Source organism: Erigeron canadensis, chromosome 9 (assembly GCF_010389155.1).
Source record: "Erigeron canadensis isolate Cc75 chromosome 9, C_canadensis_v1, whole genome shotgun sequence".
Lineage (NCBI taxonomy): Eukaryota > Viridiplantae > Streptophyta > Magnoliopsida > Asterales > Asteraceae > Erigeron > Erigeron canadensis.
In genome coordinates, this window is record NC_057769.1 from 36,401,080 (window position 1) to 36,420,276 (window position 19,197).

Sequence of the window (19,197 nt, forward strand, 5' to 3'; positions counted from 1 at the left end):
ATGTGAAATCGACTAGTTTTAGAGTCTTTTAGCCAAGTGAAGGATATCTTCAATTTTTGCAGTTGCACAAGATCCAAATTACAAAAGTGCATAATATATCAAATCAAAGCCGTAATCAAGGTTCAATTCGTTTCTTACACACAATTGTAACCGAAATTGCACAATCAAAAATCAAAGACATGATTCGCTTAACTTTTGATAAGAACCGAAAAGAAAACATATACATATACATATAAAACGACTTGAATAGATTAAGAACAGAACAAACACAAGTTTTGATGTAGAAAATGATAATATTCACTTGTTTCTTGATCGGGGATTGAAGCCTTGATTGATTTGCAAGCGTTTAGAACCAAAATCAAGCGATTTTTGCAAGATAGAATTTGAAAGAAAGCCTTGAGTGTGTGTGTGGCTAGGTGAACGACCAAAACAAGGAAAATGAGAGCAAAAGGCTTGCCTTGTATTTATAGGCATGGCCAAGGAAGGGGGGGGGGGGTTCGTCAGACTAACGGAACGCCTGACGGTTTTAGTCCTTTTCGCTTACTGGACGAACACCGAAAGTCATAGAAATAATTTAACCATATTTTATGATATAATTTTGAATTACGAACAATACGACTAGTCACATGACCATATTTGACCCACGAAAGTATTTTAAATCTTTATTTAGGAATTTCTATTAGACAGCTCGTCTTCCTCAAACATTCGCTCCAGGTCTTGAAAAGTCTAGAACACTAGTATAGAATAAATATTACATGTCTTAATCATAATGTAATCCATAGAATCTCACGTCTTTAGACTTAGGTTTGATGGAAACTGACCTTATTCGAACGGAAAAGTATAGTCAGACGGTCGCTCGGGTGACGGTTGTTACACTTACCTTGCGCACTAAACGCTATACATGGATCCATATAAGCTAAACAATCATAACAATAACAACTATCGGGATTCTTAGGCCCGGAGGTTCTTAGGCCTCATAAACACTATGCCCTAAATGGGCCTACGCCATATCAATTAACACACATGGATAAACAAACTTCAACATAATGTGGTCAATTGACCCAATGTATACATAAAGATATGCAAATATACTCACCTCCTCCGCAACTTGAACAATAACGCTAAAACGATAATGCACAAACAAGCTTTAACCTATGATCATAATAAAAGTGCATAAGCTTACATTCACAACTTGACTAGCTCAACCTAATCATACTCAATCACTAGTCATTCTAAACCCAAACTCAACCCATTTGTCATTGAGTTACTTTCATTTTCAACAATAACACTAGGTAGTACAACCCATGGGCATGCCACGCCCCTTGTCTAGAGAAGAAGAAAGGTGTGGAGTGGAAGGATGACTCAAAAGAAAAGAAGTGGCTGGCACCCCATGGGCATGCCACGCCCCTTGCCAAAATTGTGGGTATTTTTACCCGCTATCCGCTAAAGTTCCAACTAAATTAACCCCATATCCAAAAATAAAATACAAAACTTAATTTAATGTCAAAACTACAAAAAGGGTTAATTTTTTTACCTTAAAAACTTTGGGGTGTTACACTTATGTATGTCAAAAAGTAAGAGTGAACAAAAACTGAACTGAAAAATCGAAAACAAAAAAACCCGACAAAATCAAAGTGATAAAACCGAAGACCGAACTAAACCTATTGGTTTGGTTTTGGTTTTCGAAAATCCGAACGAATTGGTCGGGTTTATGTTTTATATTCAAAAGCGAACCTAAAAAACCCAACCGAACTGAATAACAAATACTCCTTCTGTCCCATTACAAGTGTCATATTTTGAATTTTTAAAATCTTTATGTTTCAACTTTGACCTAAAATATTTTTGTTTGTGTTATAGAATAATTGATGAAATTTATATAAATTGATTGAGTTATATATATATATATATATATATATATATATATTCATTGAGTATAATTTTCATAAAGTAATCTCTAACATAAAAACATATATTTAAAGTAAAAGTTACAAAACAAAAATTCTGAATATTCAAAATGTGATACTTTTAATAAGACGGAGAGATTATATTTTAGATTATTTCAAATTTATATCATGTTATCTTTAAATCTATAATTTAGAAATTTTTTAAAATTTATAAAAAAATTTAAATATACATGACAAAATATAAACTTTGAGGGGGGCATTGGACCCCTTGCCCCCCTCTGGTACCGCCACTGATTATAGGTATATTAGATGAAAATGTTTAAATTAGTAAATAAAAGAGAAAAATAAAAAAAAATTTCCAAAGACAAAGTTTTTTAAAAAATAGAGGTGGTTTGTTTTATTAGATGATATAAATATAAATTCTAGTTACCTTTGTAACTTCAAAAATATATTTTCTGGTTTTTGATGGGTCATTAGTCATAACCACTTGGCTATTTCACACGTTTGAAGATTAAGTAATTGTAATAAGCCACATCTTTATATTGAAAAATGACAAAATTAAAGCAACTCATTTAATAGGTCACAATAACCTTTAAATGAGTAACAAAAACTTTCAGAATAAAAAGGTATATTTGTACTAAATTAAAAAAAAACCAAAAATCGATCCAAACCTAAATAAAAAACCAAAAAACCGAACCAAACCAAAACCGAATCCAATAGTTTTTGATTTTCAAAAACCGAGACCTTTGATTCGGGTTTTGGTTTCAGCCATAAATCGCACCAAACCGAACCAAACTCACCCCTGTCGAAAAAGACATCCTAAACGATATCGTAATTAATACCGGGGCTTTTTACAATGCATGTATTGCTTACTTAAGAGTTCAGACCGTAAAGGATTATACGATGCTTGTTTAACTTTAAATGAAGTTGTTGTCGTACAATTCTTTCACATTGTACTAAGAATCAAGAGTAATAAGAATGCAATGTATTGCATACTTAATTAATACCGTAAAGATTATACTGAAATGCTACAATATTTAAATTTTTAATAACATTTGTGATTGTACTCAAGAATATATTGTCTCCTTCACACTTGGAATTGGTTTTCAAGAATATATTGCCTCTTTTCACACTTGTTCGGTTGGTACATGCACTACAAATCATATTGCATTTGTTCACACTTATAAGTGTGAACAAATTAAAAATTTTGTCACGCTTTTTAGCGTGTAGAAATATATTGAAAAAAAAAGTGTGTGGAAATTTCTCCACACTAAAAAATGTGTACAAATAAAAGTTCACACTTTTTGATGTGAACTTTCATAATTAATTTGTCACATCTCATTTGTCCACGGTAACTAAAAAAGTTACCATGAACAAATGAGGTATGACAAAATAATTATGAAAGTTCACACTAAAAAGTGTGAACTTTTATTTCCACACACTTTTTAGTGTGTAGAAATGTCTATACACTTTTAACTCAATATATTTCTACACACTAAAAAGCGTGACAAAATTTTTAATTTGTTCACACTCATTTAAAAGTGTGAACAAATGCAATATTGTTTGTAGTGGTGATGGTAATTGACGCAAAGTCTTTGTCCCACATTGGTATAGGTATAAAAATACGTTTGTGTCTTGCCTATATAAATAAGAGTTATTAGTTGAGGTTTTATGTAATTCATTTTTATGTGAGAAATTGTTGAGAGGTGAGAGTTTCTAGGAAAGAGTGAACTTTGGTGAGGATTTATAGATTGTTGAGAGTGAGCGTCTTCATTCTTGTAATCCAACGTTTGTAATGTTATTTTGCAGTAGTGGGTTAGACTCATTGAGTCGAACCAAATAAATTATTATGTCTTTTGCTTTTTCTTATTGATTTCTTCCTTTGTGGTGATCGATCCTAACAGTCCGTTGACCAAAATGAGTCGTACGACTTGTCTAACAGTAAATTAAAATGTAGGTATACATATTGACATAGTTTTAACATTTATATCTTCATCAACTTGATATATGAAATTATAATACTCCGTTAAGTTATTATTTAAATTTAAATTACTTGGCTCGTCGATCATATATGGACAGTTTAGCACATCTGCACATGCTTTTGAAAAGAAAAGGTCTATTTATATGTGTGTGTGAGGTTGGTAATTTATAATATCGTCAGGCGTCAGATTTATATATTATTGTAGCCCCAATTCCCTTTGCATTTCTTGTAATTAACCAGAAATTATGGCCTCCACGGTTACGCCGTTTGCTCACTTACAAATCCCTCTAGAAGAGGTAGTAAAGGCCACCAACAACTTTGACGATGAATACATCATCGGAGAAGGTGGTTTCGGAAAGGTTTATAGAGGACAACTCTTGGTGTCCGGGGCAGAGATAGTGAATATTGCTGCTCGGAGACTAGATCCTAAGCATCACCGACAGGGATCTGTTGAGTTCTGGACCGAGATTACCGTGCTTTCTAGCCTCAAACATGACAATATAGTATCTATGATTGGGTTTTGTGACGAGAATGGTGAGAAGATCATCATAAACAAGGATGAGGCCACCAAGGGAAGTCTCTCCATGTATCTTAGCGACCCAACAACCCTCACCTGGATTCAAAGATTGAAGATATGTGTGGGAGTTGCGCGTGCGTTGAGATGCATCCATAACGGTGAAGGGGGGCGAAGTGATAGTGTCATACACCGTAACATCAACAGCTCCACAGTGTTATTAGATGCTAAATTTGAAGCCAAGCTATCTGGTTTTGAATTATCTATCAAACAACCTGTGAATCGAAAGGATCAGGTTGTCATCTCAGAAGCTATTGGCACAAAAGGGTATATGGACCCGTCGATTAAAAAAAAGGGAGGTGTAAGTCACAAGTCGGATATCTACTCGTTTGGAGTGGTTTTATGTGAAATATTATGCGGGAGGAAAGCTTTTATTCCAGATCATGTGGATGATAGTTTTTTGGCTCCATTGTTCATATCTCACTTTGAAAATGGATCACTGAATGATGTAATCCATCCGGATTTGCGGCCTCAAATGAGCCGGCAATCACTCACCTGGTTCTCCAGAGAAGCATATTCTTGTCTAAACAAGGACAGGGCACAACGTCCAAAAATGGACGACATTGTCGTTGCAATTGAGAAAGCACTAGAACTTGAAAACTTGGTAAGACCTCCTCGATCTGTCTTTAATTATTCCGGCTTCTTTCTTTGCTTAATTACTTTCCATTTGCCTAACTGATGCATGTTAACAGCCTGTCCAATGCTATTTAGTTATGAATAATGTTTTTTTCAAATATCATTATTTACTTTAATAGGTTAAAATGTCAACCTTTTGAAGAAATAAACGACATTTGTTTTCAATGATAAAAAGCCTTTAATAGCATCTAATTAGGATGAAAAATGTCATCTATCAAGCAACTTATCATTAATTGGAGATATATATATTGAGAAATGGAGTTGATATAGAGGTCAAAATATTGGGCTACTTAATTCGGGTCTGTTATGTAATAGATGAAAAGGTTTAGGGTCTCAGAATGCTTTTTTACAATGTTACAGATTCAAAAATTGGAGCACTTGAAGATTCCCCTTAGTGATATAACACTGGCCAGTGATAACTTTTCCGAGGAATACTGTATAAGGGGCACCAATTACTATGACTTGTACATAGCAGATATCGAGTATGTTGATACCAAAAATCCTTCCATTAAAAAACAAAGTGATTCACATGGGTCACACAACAAAGTAGTTATAAAACGCTATCTCCCAGCAGAAAAAGCCTTAGGACAAGACATACAAAAAGTCGTAGCAGAAGACGTATTCTTTACCGAATTGAATATGTTTAATATTTGCAAGCATCCAAGCATAGTCAAATTACTTGGATTTTGTGTTGAAGGTTCTGAAATGATCCTTGTTGTTGAGCACCTTTCTAGTGGATACCTAGCAACGTGGTTGCGGTGTGCGTCCAAAGACGTTAACAGGCATATTTTTACTTGGGAAAAACGTTTGAAAATCTGCATCGATGTGGCAAATGCATTGAATTACCTTCATACCGAGATGGAGGATCAAAAGAGGGTAATATGCCGTAACATTAGCAGCTACATGATTGCATTGGACGAGAATTGGGGGGCAAAAATTACCGACTTATCGTTCTCGGTATTCCTGCCTCCAAATCAATATCACGACACTCTCTATCACCGTTTTGCTTTCGGCAATATTCCACAGTATATAGATCCAGAATATAAGGGTATTGGTAAGCTGAAAAGAGAATCGGATGTTTACAGTTTTGGAGTAGTTATGTGCGAAGTTTTATGTGGGAGGTTAGCCGATGACCCCATATACTTAAAGGAGAATGACAATGGGTTGGCGTATGTGGCACGACGAAATTTTCAAGATGCAACACTACTAAAGGAAATGATAGATCCAAATTTAAAGGAAGAAAGTGGTGAAAACTTGTTTAGAAGGCTAAACAAAAATTCTTTGGAGAAATTCATAAAAACTGCATACAATTGTTTAGCAGAAAGTCAAGACCAACGGCCAACAATGAAAGTGGTCATCCGGGAGCTTCAAGATGCCTTATCCTATCAGGTAATAATCCTTAATTTACTCAAATGTTAATTTTATCATTTCAACTTTTTTTTTTTTATCGAATCTTATAATATTTGTTTAATTATCAATAAATTTTGAAAAAAGAAATGTGAATTATATAGATAGTGATATAATTTAAAAGAAATTAAGGAAGACTTCTGAAAATATGTTTCCATGAATCATGATGCAAATATTTGAATAAAAGCGCTCCCACAGTCCCACATATAAATAAACTAATTCAGACTACAAGTCTACAACTTATGGGATATGGATCAAGAATATCTCAAATTAATGATAATAAAGTAGTACTCCATATGTCCACATTCTTTAAAATTTGAAAGTAAAATTTTATGAAATTTGACCATAAATATTTTTATGTGTTATATATTAGTTGATGAAAGTTATACCAACAGAACACGCATCTAACACACACTTAATTCATATAAGTTTTATAAAATTTTATATAACATAAACAAAAAAAATTACGGTCAAAGTTCGTAAAGTTTGACTTTTAAAATTTACAAGTGGACAAGTTTATTGAGACGGAAGGAGTAATTAACTATAAATTTGTTGTATTTTGACTGCTAGTGCCTTGTTGGTTAGTTGTTTTTAATAAAATCTTTGTGTCGTTCAATAAAATATTAACTAATTTTTAAAGTGTTGTACAACACAACAATATATATAAAATATTTTTAGTGATGTACGATTAATTAAAATTTGTTGACAAGTGTACTGTTTAGGATACATTATGAATGACACAGGACCTTCGCAAATATATTCTCATGGCACAATTATATTGGATAGGATTCTTTCAAGTTATTTTAACATGATTAATCATGTTAAGGTAATCTTGACATTTAAATGAAAATCAAATGTCAAAATTTAAAAATGAATTATTAAAAATTAACCTTTGACTTTCGTTTAAAAGTCAAGATTTTTCAACTTAACTTAAGTTGAGAAATTAATAGGAGAGAATCTTCTCCCAAACATTTATACATCCTTCTTTAACCATCTTAAATTTGAAAAGACTAGTTTATCTTCACAACTTCAACTATTTTATATATTTTTTTACTTAAATCTTCGCTCCAACTAAATAATTATCTTACTTATTTCATCGCCATATTACATCATAAAGGAGGAGCACTTAGAGACCGTAGATATGGTGGATGTTGCTAATGAAGTTAAGGAATCGATGAATAATTATTCTGTAAGGTCCTTTTATTGTATGAAATTATTATTATTTTGCCATTTTCACACAATAATATATTTTAACCACCATATTATTAGATTCAACGTCAGAATATGGTTCAAGATTTCGACGAACTCATGAAAGTTATGTTAAATTTGGCACTCAAGTGGACTAATCCAACAGTAAGATTCTCTTCTTTTTTATATTTAAAGGATGAAAATTCCATGGAGTTTTTTAACTTGAGTGATAAAATTAGGTGATCTTGATATTTAAATTAAAATTAAAGGTTAGAATCATAATGCCTTTTAACTTTACTCTCTAGTTTGAAACACAACTGGAAGGATTTTCAGCCATATTTAAATTATGTTTATGTTATTATTACGGAGTATAAAACTCCTAGCTATGTAGTTATGCATTAAGTACATTATTCTTTTAAAAAAAAAAAAGTTAATTGCAAGATTGGTCCCTGTGGTTTGTACATTTTAAAAAGCGGAGTCTCTTTTTGAGAATAGTCGCAATGGGGTTCCTATTTTGAGAATGTTTTGCAAAAATGGTCCAATTTTAACAGATCCGTTAAAGGTGGCCGTCAACTGTGCACGTGTGCCACACATGTGGGGGTATTTATGTACTTTTCACCCCACAGGGACCCCATTGCTAAAATGGAAAAACCACAAGGACCAATCTTGCAACTTTTATAAAAATCCATCATTAAATAATACCTTTTAACTTTTCCATTAAAAAAATAAATTTTATTAAATAATTATCTTAAATATAATTTTTAATGCTTTTTAACTTTTCATGATTATTTTTTGTTAAAAAACTAAAAACATATTACCATTAAAAACTTTAAAAATTATAAATACTTCAATTTATGATGAACTCCAATTCACATAATAACGTATATAACTTTCTAAGAATATATAAATGATTTTGTTCTTAAAGGCAAATATCAAATTACTAGTTTGATTTTTCTTATATTTGTAAATTAGAATTTATAACTTTTTTATTTGCATTTATTTAGTAATATATTTTATTACAAAAAATGTTGTTAACTTCCTGTGTATTTGAGACGAGAATATATAATTATAATACCATATATGACATTTATATTATTCGAATAGAGTTGCTTTTTTATAATAAATATCAAATTCTTAACATGCAATCATTTATTTATTTAATCTTATATAATAACAAAAATTATATATAAATCAGCTTTCAAAAATAAATATACTTATATAAGGTATATCTCCATTGTTAAATTTTAAAAATATACATAAATTTACTATTAGGGACCTAATGAGCAGATAATTGTATGTTACAATCTGTTGAATTAAGTTAATTATTAATTATTATAATACTTGTAGAAAGTTTTATAAACTTACAAATTTTAAAAATTCATCACTAAATAATACCTTTTAACTTTTTAAAAAGTTTTACAAACTTATAATTTTTAAAAATCCATCACTAAATAATAGGGTACCTTTTAACTTTTTAAAAAGTTTTATAAACTTACAATTTTTAAAAATCCATCACTAAATAAAATTTTTAAATTTTTTAATGGTAATATGTTTTTAGTTTTTTAACAACAAATAATCATGAAAAAGTTAAAAAGTGTTAAAAATTGTATTTGAGTTAATTATTTAATAAATTTATTTTTTTAAAGAAAAGTTAAAATGTATTATTTAGTAATAGAATTTTAAAAAAGTTGCAAGATTGGTCCCTGTGGTTTTTTCATTTTAGCAATGGGAGTCCCTGTGAGGTAGAAATTATGTAAATACCCCCCCACACGTGTGGCATACGTGTACACTTGACGGCCACCTTTAACGGATCCGTAAAAAATGGACCAATTTGGCAAAAATTTTAAAAATAGAGACCCTCATTGCAACGATTCTTGAAAAGGGACCCCTTGCTAAAATGTACAAAGAAAATATTAATTGCAGCCCTAAAGGCTACACTTAAGGTTAAAAGCTACAATTAATGTGTATAAAAAAATTGTTTGTTTTATATTAAAAGTTCACCTTTGAATTTTATGGTAAATGAGCCCTTAAAGTTTTGTTGAACAAAATATTATTTTTATTAGGAACGTGTCGCTTCAATTAATACGATTACATTTAACTAGTGCTTGATTATAAACTTATAATTTTATTAAATAATAAAAACTAATAAGAAGTTACGAAAATTATAAATATGAGATCAAATGTGACGGAAATAAGTGGTTACAAATCATGAGAACAAGCAAACAGATATTTCGTGTAATACACGGATAGACATGTATAATAAAATATTAATTTTTCATGATATTATATATTGACAAATTGTAAATAAAAGGTATTGAAAAACATTAATGTTATATTTGTTTACATATAATTAAATAAGTTTAAGCATAATCTGAAAGAGAAATGATCTCTACACAACAATTTTTAGCCATATACAACACTGTGTGCATTATATAGTTGTACAATATAATCATGTAATGCATATATTTGTTGTGTATGGTAAAAATAAGTTGTGTAGGGATCACTTCTCAATCTGAAATAATAATAAAAGAAACTGGATAAGTGATTTTAATAAAGATAATATAAATTTTAAGAATTATTTTATATAACTATATCATTAAAATAGTTACTTTCTATAATTACAAGATGTAGACAATTGCCTTCCATAACTAATGATCATATTTAATTTTATTAAATTAAAATTAAATCTAAAAGAGTTATAAAATGTATATGACATCAGCATTTTGATTCAATGATTTTAATTAGAAGTTGAGTTTAATCCCATGCTTCAAACTTCTTTATTTGGATTTAAGGTTTCTCCTTTTATGTATATTTAGAGATCTACAATCTATCTACAATATATATATATATACACACAAACTGGTGCTTCCGACTCTGCATATCTTTCTTGTAAATTGTAAGTCTCTTTTTCTTCTATGTACATTTGTGTTAAACAATATATTTTATTAAATACTTATATTTATGTTAAATTATACATTAATATAAACTAGAAATATATATTACGTTAGGTATTGTAAAAAAATATAGATTATGAATTTAAGTTATTTTATTGTAATCATGTTTTATATTTTAATATAAATTTGTCATGTACGTATTATATTTTGTAGTATAGAAATATAATAATAAATACATAATATTAGAATTAGATTTTTTTTTTAACTTGTTTTTTTGATTTTTTTCAATTTTTTTCATTCTTTTTTAAATGAATTCAATCCATAAAAAAAATTAAATAAATAAATAAAATTTTCTAAACCGAGTTAGTGAGTTATATATGTAAGGGTACGGTAGGGGCTTCGCCCTTAAGGATGTTAATAAGGGGTAGCTGGTGGGAGTGATAGGTCATAGAAGGTGACAGGTCATAGGGGGTGATCGGTGATGGGATGATCTACCTAACGGGATTCGCCTTTAGCTATTATGGCTCCGTCATAAGTCGAGAGGATTCACCTATAGCTTTCGGGCTACGACCTTTGAAAAAACAAAAATTAAAATTATATAAAATCTTTTATATGGAATAAGTTAATTAAAGAGAGAATAAAAAATGTGAAAAAAAATAAGAAAATAAGTTCAGAAAACCAAGTTAAAAAAAAAAAGAAAAAAACGAATTTTGTCACTCTTCTCTCCTTAAGGTACCTTCTTATTTTATATATATATATAACAACGTTTTAAATTTTTTTATGAAAAAAGAAAAGAGTATTAGATGAGTTCAAATTTTTAATTACAACCTCAAAATAATTGCATTAACCCTTTTGTGTCATATCGTTACAGATATAACACACTATAACTTTTCGGGCATAACTACTTACATTCCGCGCATTTCATATCGTTACAGATAAAGAAATTGGAACACTTGAAGATTCCCCTAGGAGATATAATGTTGGCCACCGATAACTTTTCCATGGCATACATGATACTGAATGCCCCGAACCAATCATATTCATACTACAAAGCAGAACTCAAGCATTTTGTTACAGAAAATTCTTCAATCATGGAAGGAAAGAATAAAAGTGATATGTGTTGGACATGCAACACAGTAGTTATAAAACGCTACCTCCCAGGAAAATACGATAATATAAAAAAGATGTTCTTTACGGAAATTCAAATGCTCGACACTTGCAAGCATCCAAGCATAGCTAAACTACTTGGATTTTGTGTTGAAGGTTCTGAGATGATCCTTATCGTTGAGCATCTTTCTAAGGAATACCTATCCGAGTTTTGGCACCCTAGAGCCAAAGAGACGAGGCATTATCTTACTTGGGCGAGACGTTTGAAAATCTGCCTGGATGTTGCAAATGCATTGAATTACCTTCATACTGAGATGGAGGACCAAAAGACAATAATACACCTTGATATTAGGAGCCGCAACATTGCAGTGGACGAGAATTGGGGGGCAAAAATTATTGACTTTCGCTACTCTGTATTCCTGCCTCCTAATCAATACAATGAAGCTCTCTATGACCCTCCTTTTTCAACTACTTATGAATACCAGGATCCAGAATATAGAAAGACTGGTAAGGTGAAACGAGAATCAGATGTATATGGTTTTGGAGTAATTCTGTTTGAAGTTCTATGTGGGAGGTCAGCCTATGACCCGATATATAAAAAACAGACTGAAAAAGGGCTGGCGTATGTGGCAAGACGATGCATCCGAGAGGGAACGCTAACGGAAATGATAGATCCTCTATTAAAGGAACAAAGGGGCGAAAACGGCTTTATTCTAAACATTGGACCAAACAAAGATTCATTGGAGAAATTTGTTAAAATTGCACACGCGTGCATAGCAAAAACTCAAAACCAACGTCCAACAATGAGAGCAGTCATCCAAGAGCTTAAAGATGCCTTATTCTTTCAGGTAATTAAGTCAACCTTTAATTTCATTATCAGAATTTTGATCCCCGCTAGCTAGCTGGTAATTATTTTAGAACACATAGTGATAACGATAATTAATCTTCAAAGTTGACATTGTTATATATCAATGTATTATGTATATACTGGTGTCTCGTGACTGATTACAGGAAAACAAGGATAACTTCATAATGTCATTCCACGACATTGAACTGGCCACAGAAAACTTTCATAATGACAATTGCATTGGTAAAGGAGGATTTGGGAACGTTTATAGAGGAAAAGTACCACAAGGTGATGGGTTCAATACCATTGTTGCAAAGCGATTGGATACAAGGCTTGGTCAAGGTGAACAACAATTTAGGGCTGAGCTCCAAATTTTGTTTGAGTATAAACATAAGAATATCATCCCTCTTGTGGGATATTGTGACGAAAAAGATGCGAAAATTATTGTTTACGAGTACGCGTCTCGAGGAAGTCTTGATAGGTATCTGAAGGATGCTCATCTTACATGGATGAAACGACTTAATATATGTATTCATGTTGCAACGGCGCTGGCTTTCCTTCATGGAGGAGCCGGAAAACAAGCAATAGTGATACATAGGGACATCAAAACTCCAAACATTCTATTAAATGATGAGTGGGATGCAAAACTTGCTGATTTTGGGCTTTCGTTGATAAGTCCAATTAATCAGGAAACAGACTATGTCATTGATCATGCGTGTGGCACACGAGGCTACCTGGACCCCCTTTACTTAAAATCAGGTTTCTTAACCAAAGAATCTGATATTTATTCATTTGGGGTGGTTTTGTTTGAGATCATGTGCGGCACATCAACGTTTGAGATCCGTAAACATAAAGGTCAGTATCTACCAGGTTTCATCAAAGAGAGCTTTGAAAAAGGAAAACATGATGACGTGGTATTTGAGGCTCTAAAGGAACAGATGGTGCCCGAAGCATTGACTACATTTCAAAAGATTGCCTACCGGTGCTTACACGACGATAGAGAAAAACGACCAACAGCAAAAGAAGTTTTACAACAACTTAAGGAGGCCCGGGAATTCCAAGTAAGTTCTCATATATAGTTATGCAAAAGCTGACTTCCTCTCATATCTTTTGTATATAGTTCTACAAACCAGTATTATGTATTCATTAAAGTATCAGTAAACAAAAGATTAGTGAGATATACGTATAATGAGATACAAAAGGATGCATCAGTAGATGAATGGGGTAAGTTTCCGATGTTCAATATATATAGCTAATTAGAGATACTAATCACGTACATGATGATATAATTGTATTGCAGAACTCCGGATCAATTGAGGCAGCTGCTAATCATATGGAAGTTCAACTCAACATTTGAGATTAGAAATGATGGTATTCTTATAAGTTCAGATTTGGCAATACCTATCTAATACCAAAGAGCAATGACTGTTTTTTTTCCAATTTGTTCTATCTTATTTTATACTGTATCGAAAACCTTGTACTACTTGTTACCATAATTGTTCTTCCATCGATTTCCAAAATGGTTAGTGCAACAGCTAGTGGTTAGGTTGGAGACTGGAGAGTATATTCTTTTTTTTTTTTAAAGGTGTGGATCATTTGCTGATTTCAAGTAGTTTATTTTTTTCATTCTATATATGAAGTTATACTAACGCTATAGTTCTGCCAGGGCATATATAGTTCTATATACATAAGCTGATTTCCTTTCATATCATTTGTATTTCCAGTCGTTCGAGAAAAAAGAAAACAAAATTTGTGGTTCCGAACCCGTTCTATATATCATTAAAGAAACAGTAAATAAACTAAAGGTCAGATGTTGTCATAGAATTTACATGATACTAATTGGGTTCTAAAGACTGGAGTGATGGAGTAGTGTAACTATGTAAGAATGGAAGTTCAACTCAACTTAATTTTAAAGGTTTCAGTTTAGAAATGATTGTATAATTTTCCTGTGAATTTGAAATTAGTAACTTATGAAGGAACTCTGTATGGCCTTATTATACGTGGGCTTGGAATTTGGCAAATGTGAAAAGAAATACGTGTATATAGCAAATTTTCGTTTATTTATATTCTTCATTCTTAGTTTTTCACGAAACTAAGAAACCATTCTAATTCAAAATATAAAGTGTTCAATATATAATCTCTGAGAGATCACTGCTTTGACTAGATCTTATTCATAGGAGATAAATATCGGTTGTTGGATAATTCTAAAGTCAATCTTCACAAACGAGATTATAGAATTATAGAATTATAACCATATATATAGAATAATAACCATATATATAGAATAATAACCATCACGATAGTTACAGATAATATTATAGAATGCATTATAACTTTTAGTTTCACACGACAAACAATAGTAGTATTAGCCTTGATGCCGATGGGTGATGGCCATATATAATGTTACAATTTGTACAAACAAATAAAACAAAATGGCAGCATCAATCTGAGAAAAAATGATTGATTATTATACACTGTTAATTAATAGATCTTTTAGTAATTATCTCTTTGCATTCATGAGTGTATATGATTGTGATTATCACACTGACAAATGTTGCTGCTTTTTACTGCTCTACAAAACATTCATTTTGTAGCTGCCACAAGTTTGCGATTCAGAAATCGAACGTCAAAGTCTACCCATTGCTGAAGTGGTGCTCCTAGTTCGTAGGTTCTCTTCCTTTCTACGAGCTTTTAATTGTGCATTTATGCCTGACATAGCAATAGTTATACATGTTTGTAAAATATTTACCACAACCTTTTACAGTGAAGCTACTGATTTTCTACAATGCTATAACTGACTTTACATGTATCTTCTATCCAAGTTAGTTATAACGTATCAAGTTCAAACAAATAACTTATATAAGCGTGTACATTTTTATTTGATAAGAGAGTTTCCATACATTGGTGTTCGCTCCAGTTGCCTGTAGGATGATTGGCATATTGCTGAGACGTCATCAGTTTGTTAGCTATAATATAGCAAAATTTAATTGTGTTTATTTTAAAAAACTATTTAGTTGTGAAATTTAGAGTTAAACATTATGGAGGTGGTAAAAAGGACTGAAAAACTCAGACACAACATTTAATGTATTTGGTCTGAAATACTTGCACTCTTGTTGTAGTATACTCGAGCAATACATGTAAAACCTCATGTATTCAGATTCTGTACTCTTATGCCTCTTACTTTTTCTATTTTTCTGGCCAGAAAACAGCCGGAGGCATACTTCTGCTATGTTGCTGTCGGTGTTCTGATAAAGGACTGTTCTACCTTCTGATCGAAGAGGGAACCTTTAGATTCATGAGACGAATCTACAGCTCTAAACTATGTACCACCTGAATAAACATTGTGCTTGCAACTCTGCATACTACGTTCATTTAGTGTTTTATCCTGTATTTATCTACTCATGTCATGTTTATGTTTCAACGTTTTGTGTTCAAAATGGTTCTAATACATTTTCTCGAGCTTAATTTCTGGTTGCTGCTTCTAAATTTGTACGTATTTATGTATAATAAAAAAGTAACACACTTGAAGGGTAAAACCAGATCTGGTCTTACCCATTGAAACTATTGCATTTATGGGTTTATGTATGAAGGATAAGACCAGATCCGGTCTTACCTATTAAACATATCGCTTTTGTTTTTAGGGTTTCATGTCTTGACGATTTGTTTCTTATTAAAGTAAATTGTTGCACGTTTGAGTTTGGGTCTTTTAGTAATTTACGAGTATGTATATATTTATATTTGTTTGTATGTGTTTATGTGTAATAAAATAGTGATACACTTAAAGGGTAAGACCAGCTCCTGTCTTACCTAATAACCAAGTCATGTTTGTTTTCCCTGGCTTTGGTGCTTGACGACATGCTTTCTCATTGAATAATTTGTTGCAAGTTTGAGTTTGTCTTCTAGTTTACAAGTATATATTAATATATGTATGTATGTACGTGTTTATGTATAATAAAAGTGTGACACTTGAAGGGTAAGACCAGACGTATCCTTATGCCACACTACAACAAGAGGCATACTTCTGCTACGTTGTTAATGTAATCATACCTTTAAATATGTAATTATAAGCGTATCCAAAATATGTAATTATAAGTGTATCCAAAATGTGTAGTCACAAGCGCATCCAAAATATGTAGTCGCAAGCGTATCTAAAATATGTAACCACAAGTGTATCCAAATTAGATTACCACAATACCATATAGTATCAAATAAATATGGTTTATCAGAAAACCGTTATGAAGTCACAAGCGTATCCCAAATATGTAATCACAAGTTTATCCAAATTAGATTGTCACAATACCATATAGTACCAAATAAATATGGTTTATTAGAAAAACATTTGTATCTTTTCAGTCTAATGAAAACATGGGAAAAAAGTGTTGGGTTAATTTTGATTTAAGTGAGTTTAATCAGTAGCATGTTTAATTGAGTAAGTTGATTAAGTTTAGTATGTTGAATATTTTTAGTATTTAGCAAGTTATTTCTAGTCATGTTTTACTAGTTAGGAAAAGGTATGGCAAGATATGGCAGGAGGTTGGAGTGTATACAAAGAGGGAAAAAGTGGTCCACATGCTTGACCGAGTTTAAAGGGGAATGTAGGCAGTTGAAGTGCAAGGATGGAGTACGTGGGTAATTTGTTTAAGTAGTGTTACTTTTGTTTATTATAAATAGGTGTAGGTGTCTTTCATTTTTTTTGTACCCTCTCTTCAGTAGGTTAGAAAGCAAGTTTCCTTTCAATTTTGTTCTTTGCACATTTATATAATTCGTGTGTAAGTGTATATTAAAAGGGGCCTGATCCTACACGTGGTATCAGAGCAAGGTCGAGAAAGTAGAGCAAGGTCGAGAAAGTAGTGCCGGTTTGAGAGTCAGTGGCATGAGAAGAAGCAGCCCGTCGCTGCAGGGCAGAAATGAAGGGCAGCAGCAAGCATGAAGGTCTGATCGTCAATGATCAGTAGCATCGGGTTCTGTTTTGAATCCGTGAAGCAAGAAACTAGCATGTTAGCAAGAAGAGAATGAAAGGGATTCCGCAAGAAAGAAGCAAGAGCATGTAGCAAGAGCAAGTAGCAAGAGACGCGTCATAGAAAAACAAGAGCAGAAAATACCGGGCTACAACAGTATGAAAGCAAGGAGATTCGAAGTAAGTATGTAAGGACGAGTTCAGATCAGTAATGATGAACGCAAGAAAGAAAGAAGGGAGGTCTTGGTTGAAGTTGACTCATTAAAACGAGAAATTTTTTTCGAAACGGGCGTATTTCAAGGGTGTTTTGTCAAACAAGTTTTGGAAAAAAAAATTTATCAAACAAGTCAAACCGGTATTTGAAATACCGGATTCAAATTTCCTGGTCAAATCCGGTATTTGAAATACCGGTTTCAAAAAGGGGAATTTGAATCCGATATTTCAAATACCGGACTCAAGAATTGATGTGACAAGAGAGAGAGTGGGACAGTGGTGGTACTGGTCGCACAGGCAGAGACATGGCAGGCAGACAGAGGTGCAGTGGTGGTACAGGTGGTACAGTGTAGCGGTACTGTTGGTACAGTGGTGCACGTTACTCGAAACCGGTTTTTCAAATACCGGTTTCGTTGTAACCCTAACACGTGGCTGCATTTGGTGAAACCCTAATATGCTATGTTAACCTAATTAGATTTTTGTTGTATATATATAGTATGTGATGGCTTATTCTTTATCAGTAAACATTAACAGTCAACAAACATTTTCAGATAACATTTCAAACACTTTCAAAAAAAATGGCTTCTTCTTCATCATTCAAACCCATTGTAGTTCAGTTAGTATGGGATGATCAAGTATCATTCATAAATGGAATACTTCAAAATACAGATCCATCGAAAAGAAGAAGTTTTCCCATTTTCCACATGATGACTTATTCACAAATCTGTGATATAATTTACAGTTGTTTTGGTGTTTCAAAACAACAGTTCAAACTGCAATTATATTTGTGGTATGAATTTAAGGGTGTTCCTTTTAGGAACTTAATTACGGATGATAATACTTTGGCAATGATTTATCATCTCGGTGAAGCGCAATTTGAAGTGAAGTTCGAGCCTACTTTTACAAACCAGTTGTTAAGCTTGACTCAAAGCCAATGTTATTTCCAAGGAAGTAACGAACCAGAAGATAATGAAGATGATGCAGACAATGACGATGATGAAGACAATGACGATGAAGACGATGAACATGTTCAAGATCATGAAATTGACCCAATGGTTGGTGGATCAAGCGACGAGGCACCTTATACAAGTGATGATACCATCGACGCATATAGCGTTGATGGGGATGTATCTGGAGATGAAGAAGAAGAAGGGGCTCATGCACAAGGTCCTTTGGAGCATGAAGAACTTGTTAATCTTGAAGATGATAATGAAGATCGTCTAATGCCATTCAATGAAGTTCAAGAAGATGTGAAATTTTGGTCGCCGGATAGAAATGTGATAGAAAAAGGAATGTTTTTTCAGAGCAAGGCGGAGCTTATACACGCTGTTAGGCTTTGGAACATAAGAGAAAACAGGGAACTTATTGTTATGAATATAAGGCCAGCGTTTTGGAAAGCACAGTGCATGACCAGGGGGAAGAATTATCGTGGTGTTTTGGACCGGGTCCCGTGTAGGTGGCTTGTAGATGGATCTAACAGAAACAGATT

The 19,197-nt window shown here is 32.4% G+C and overlaps 1 protein-coding gene across 1 annotated transcript; it reads left to right on the forward strand.

Annotated features, from left to right (window-relative positions):
* Positions 1-4,130: 4,130 nt before the first annotated feature.
* LOC122583743 lies at positions 4,131-13,468 on the forward strand. Its single transcript, XM_043756119.1, has 5 exons — positions 4,131-5,063; positions 5,456-6,484; positions 11,520-12,539; positions 12,703-13,338; positions 13,409-13,468. Exons 1-5 carry the CDS (start codon positions 4,131-4,133, stop codon positions 13,466-13,468), a joined length of 3,678 nt encoding a protein of 1,225 aa, XP_043612054.1.
* The last annotated feature ends 5,729 nt before the right edge of the window (positions 13,469-19,197 follow it).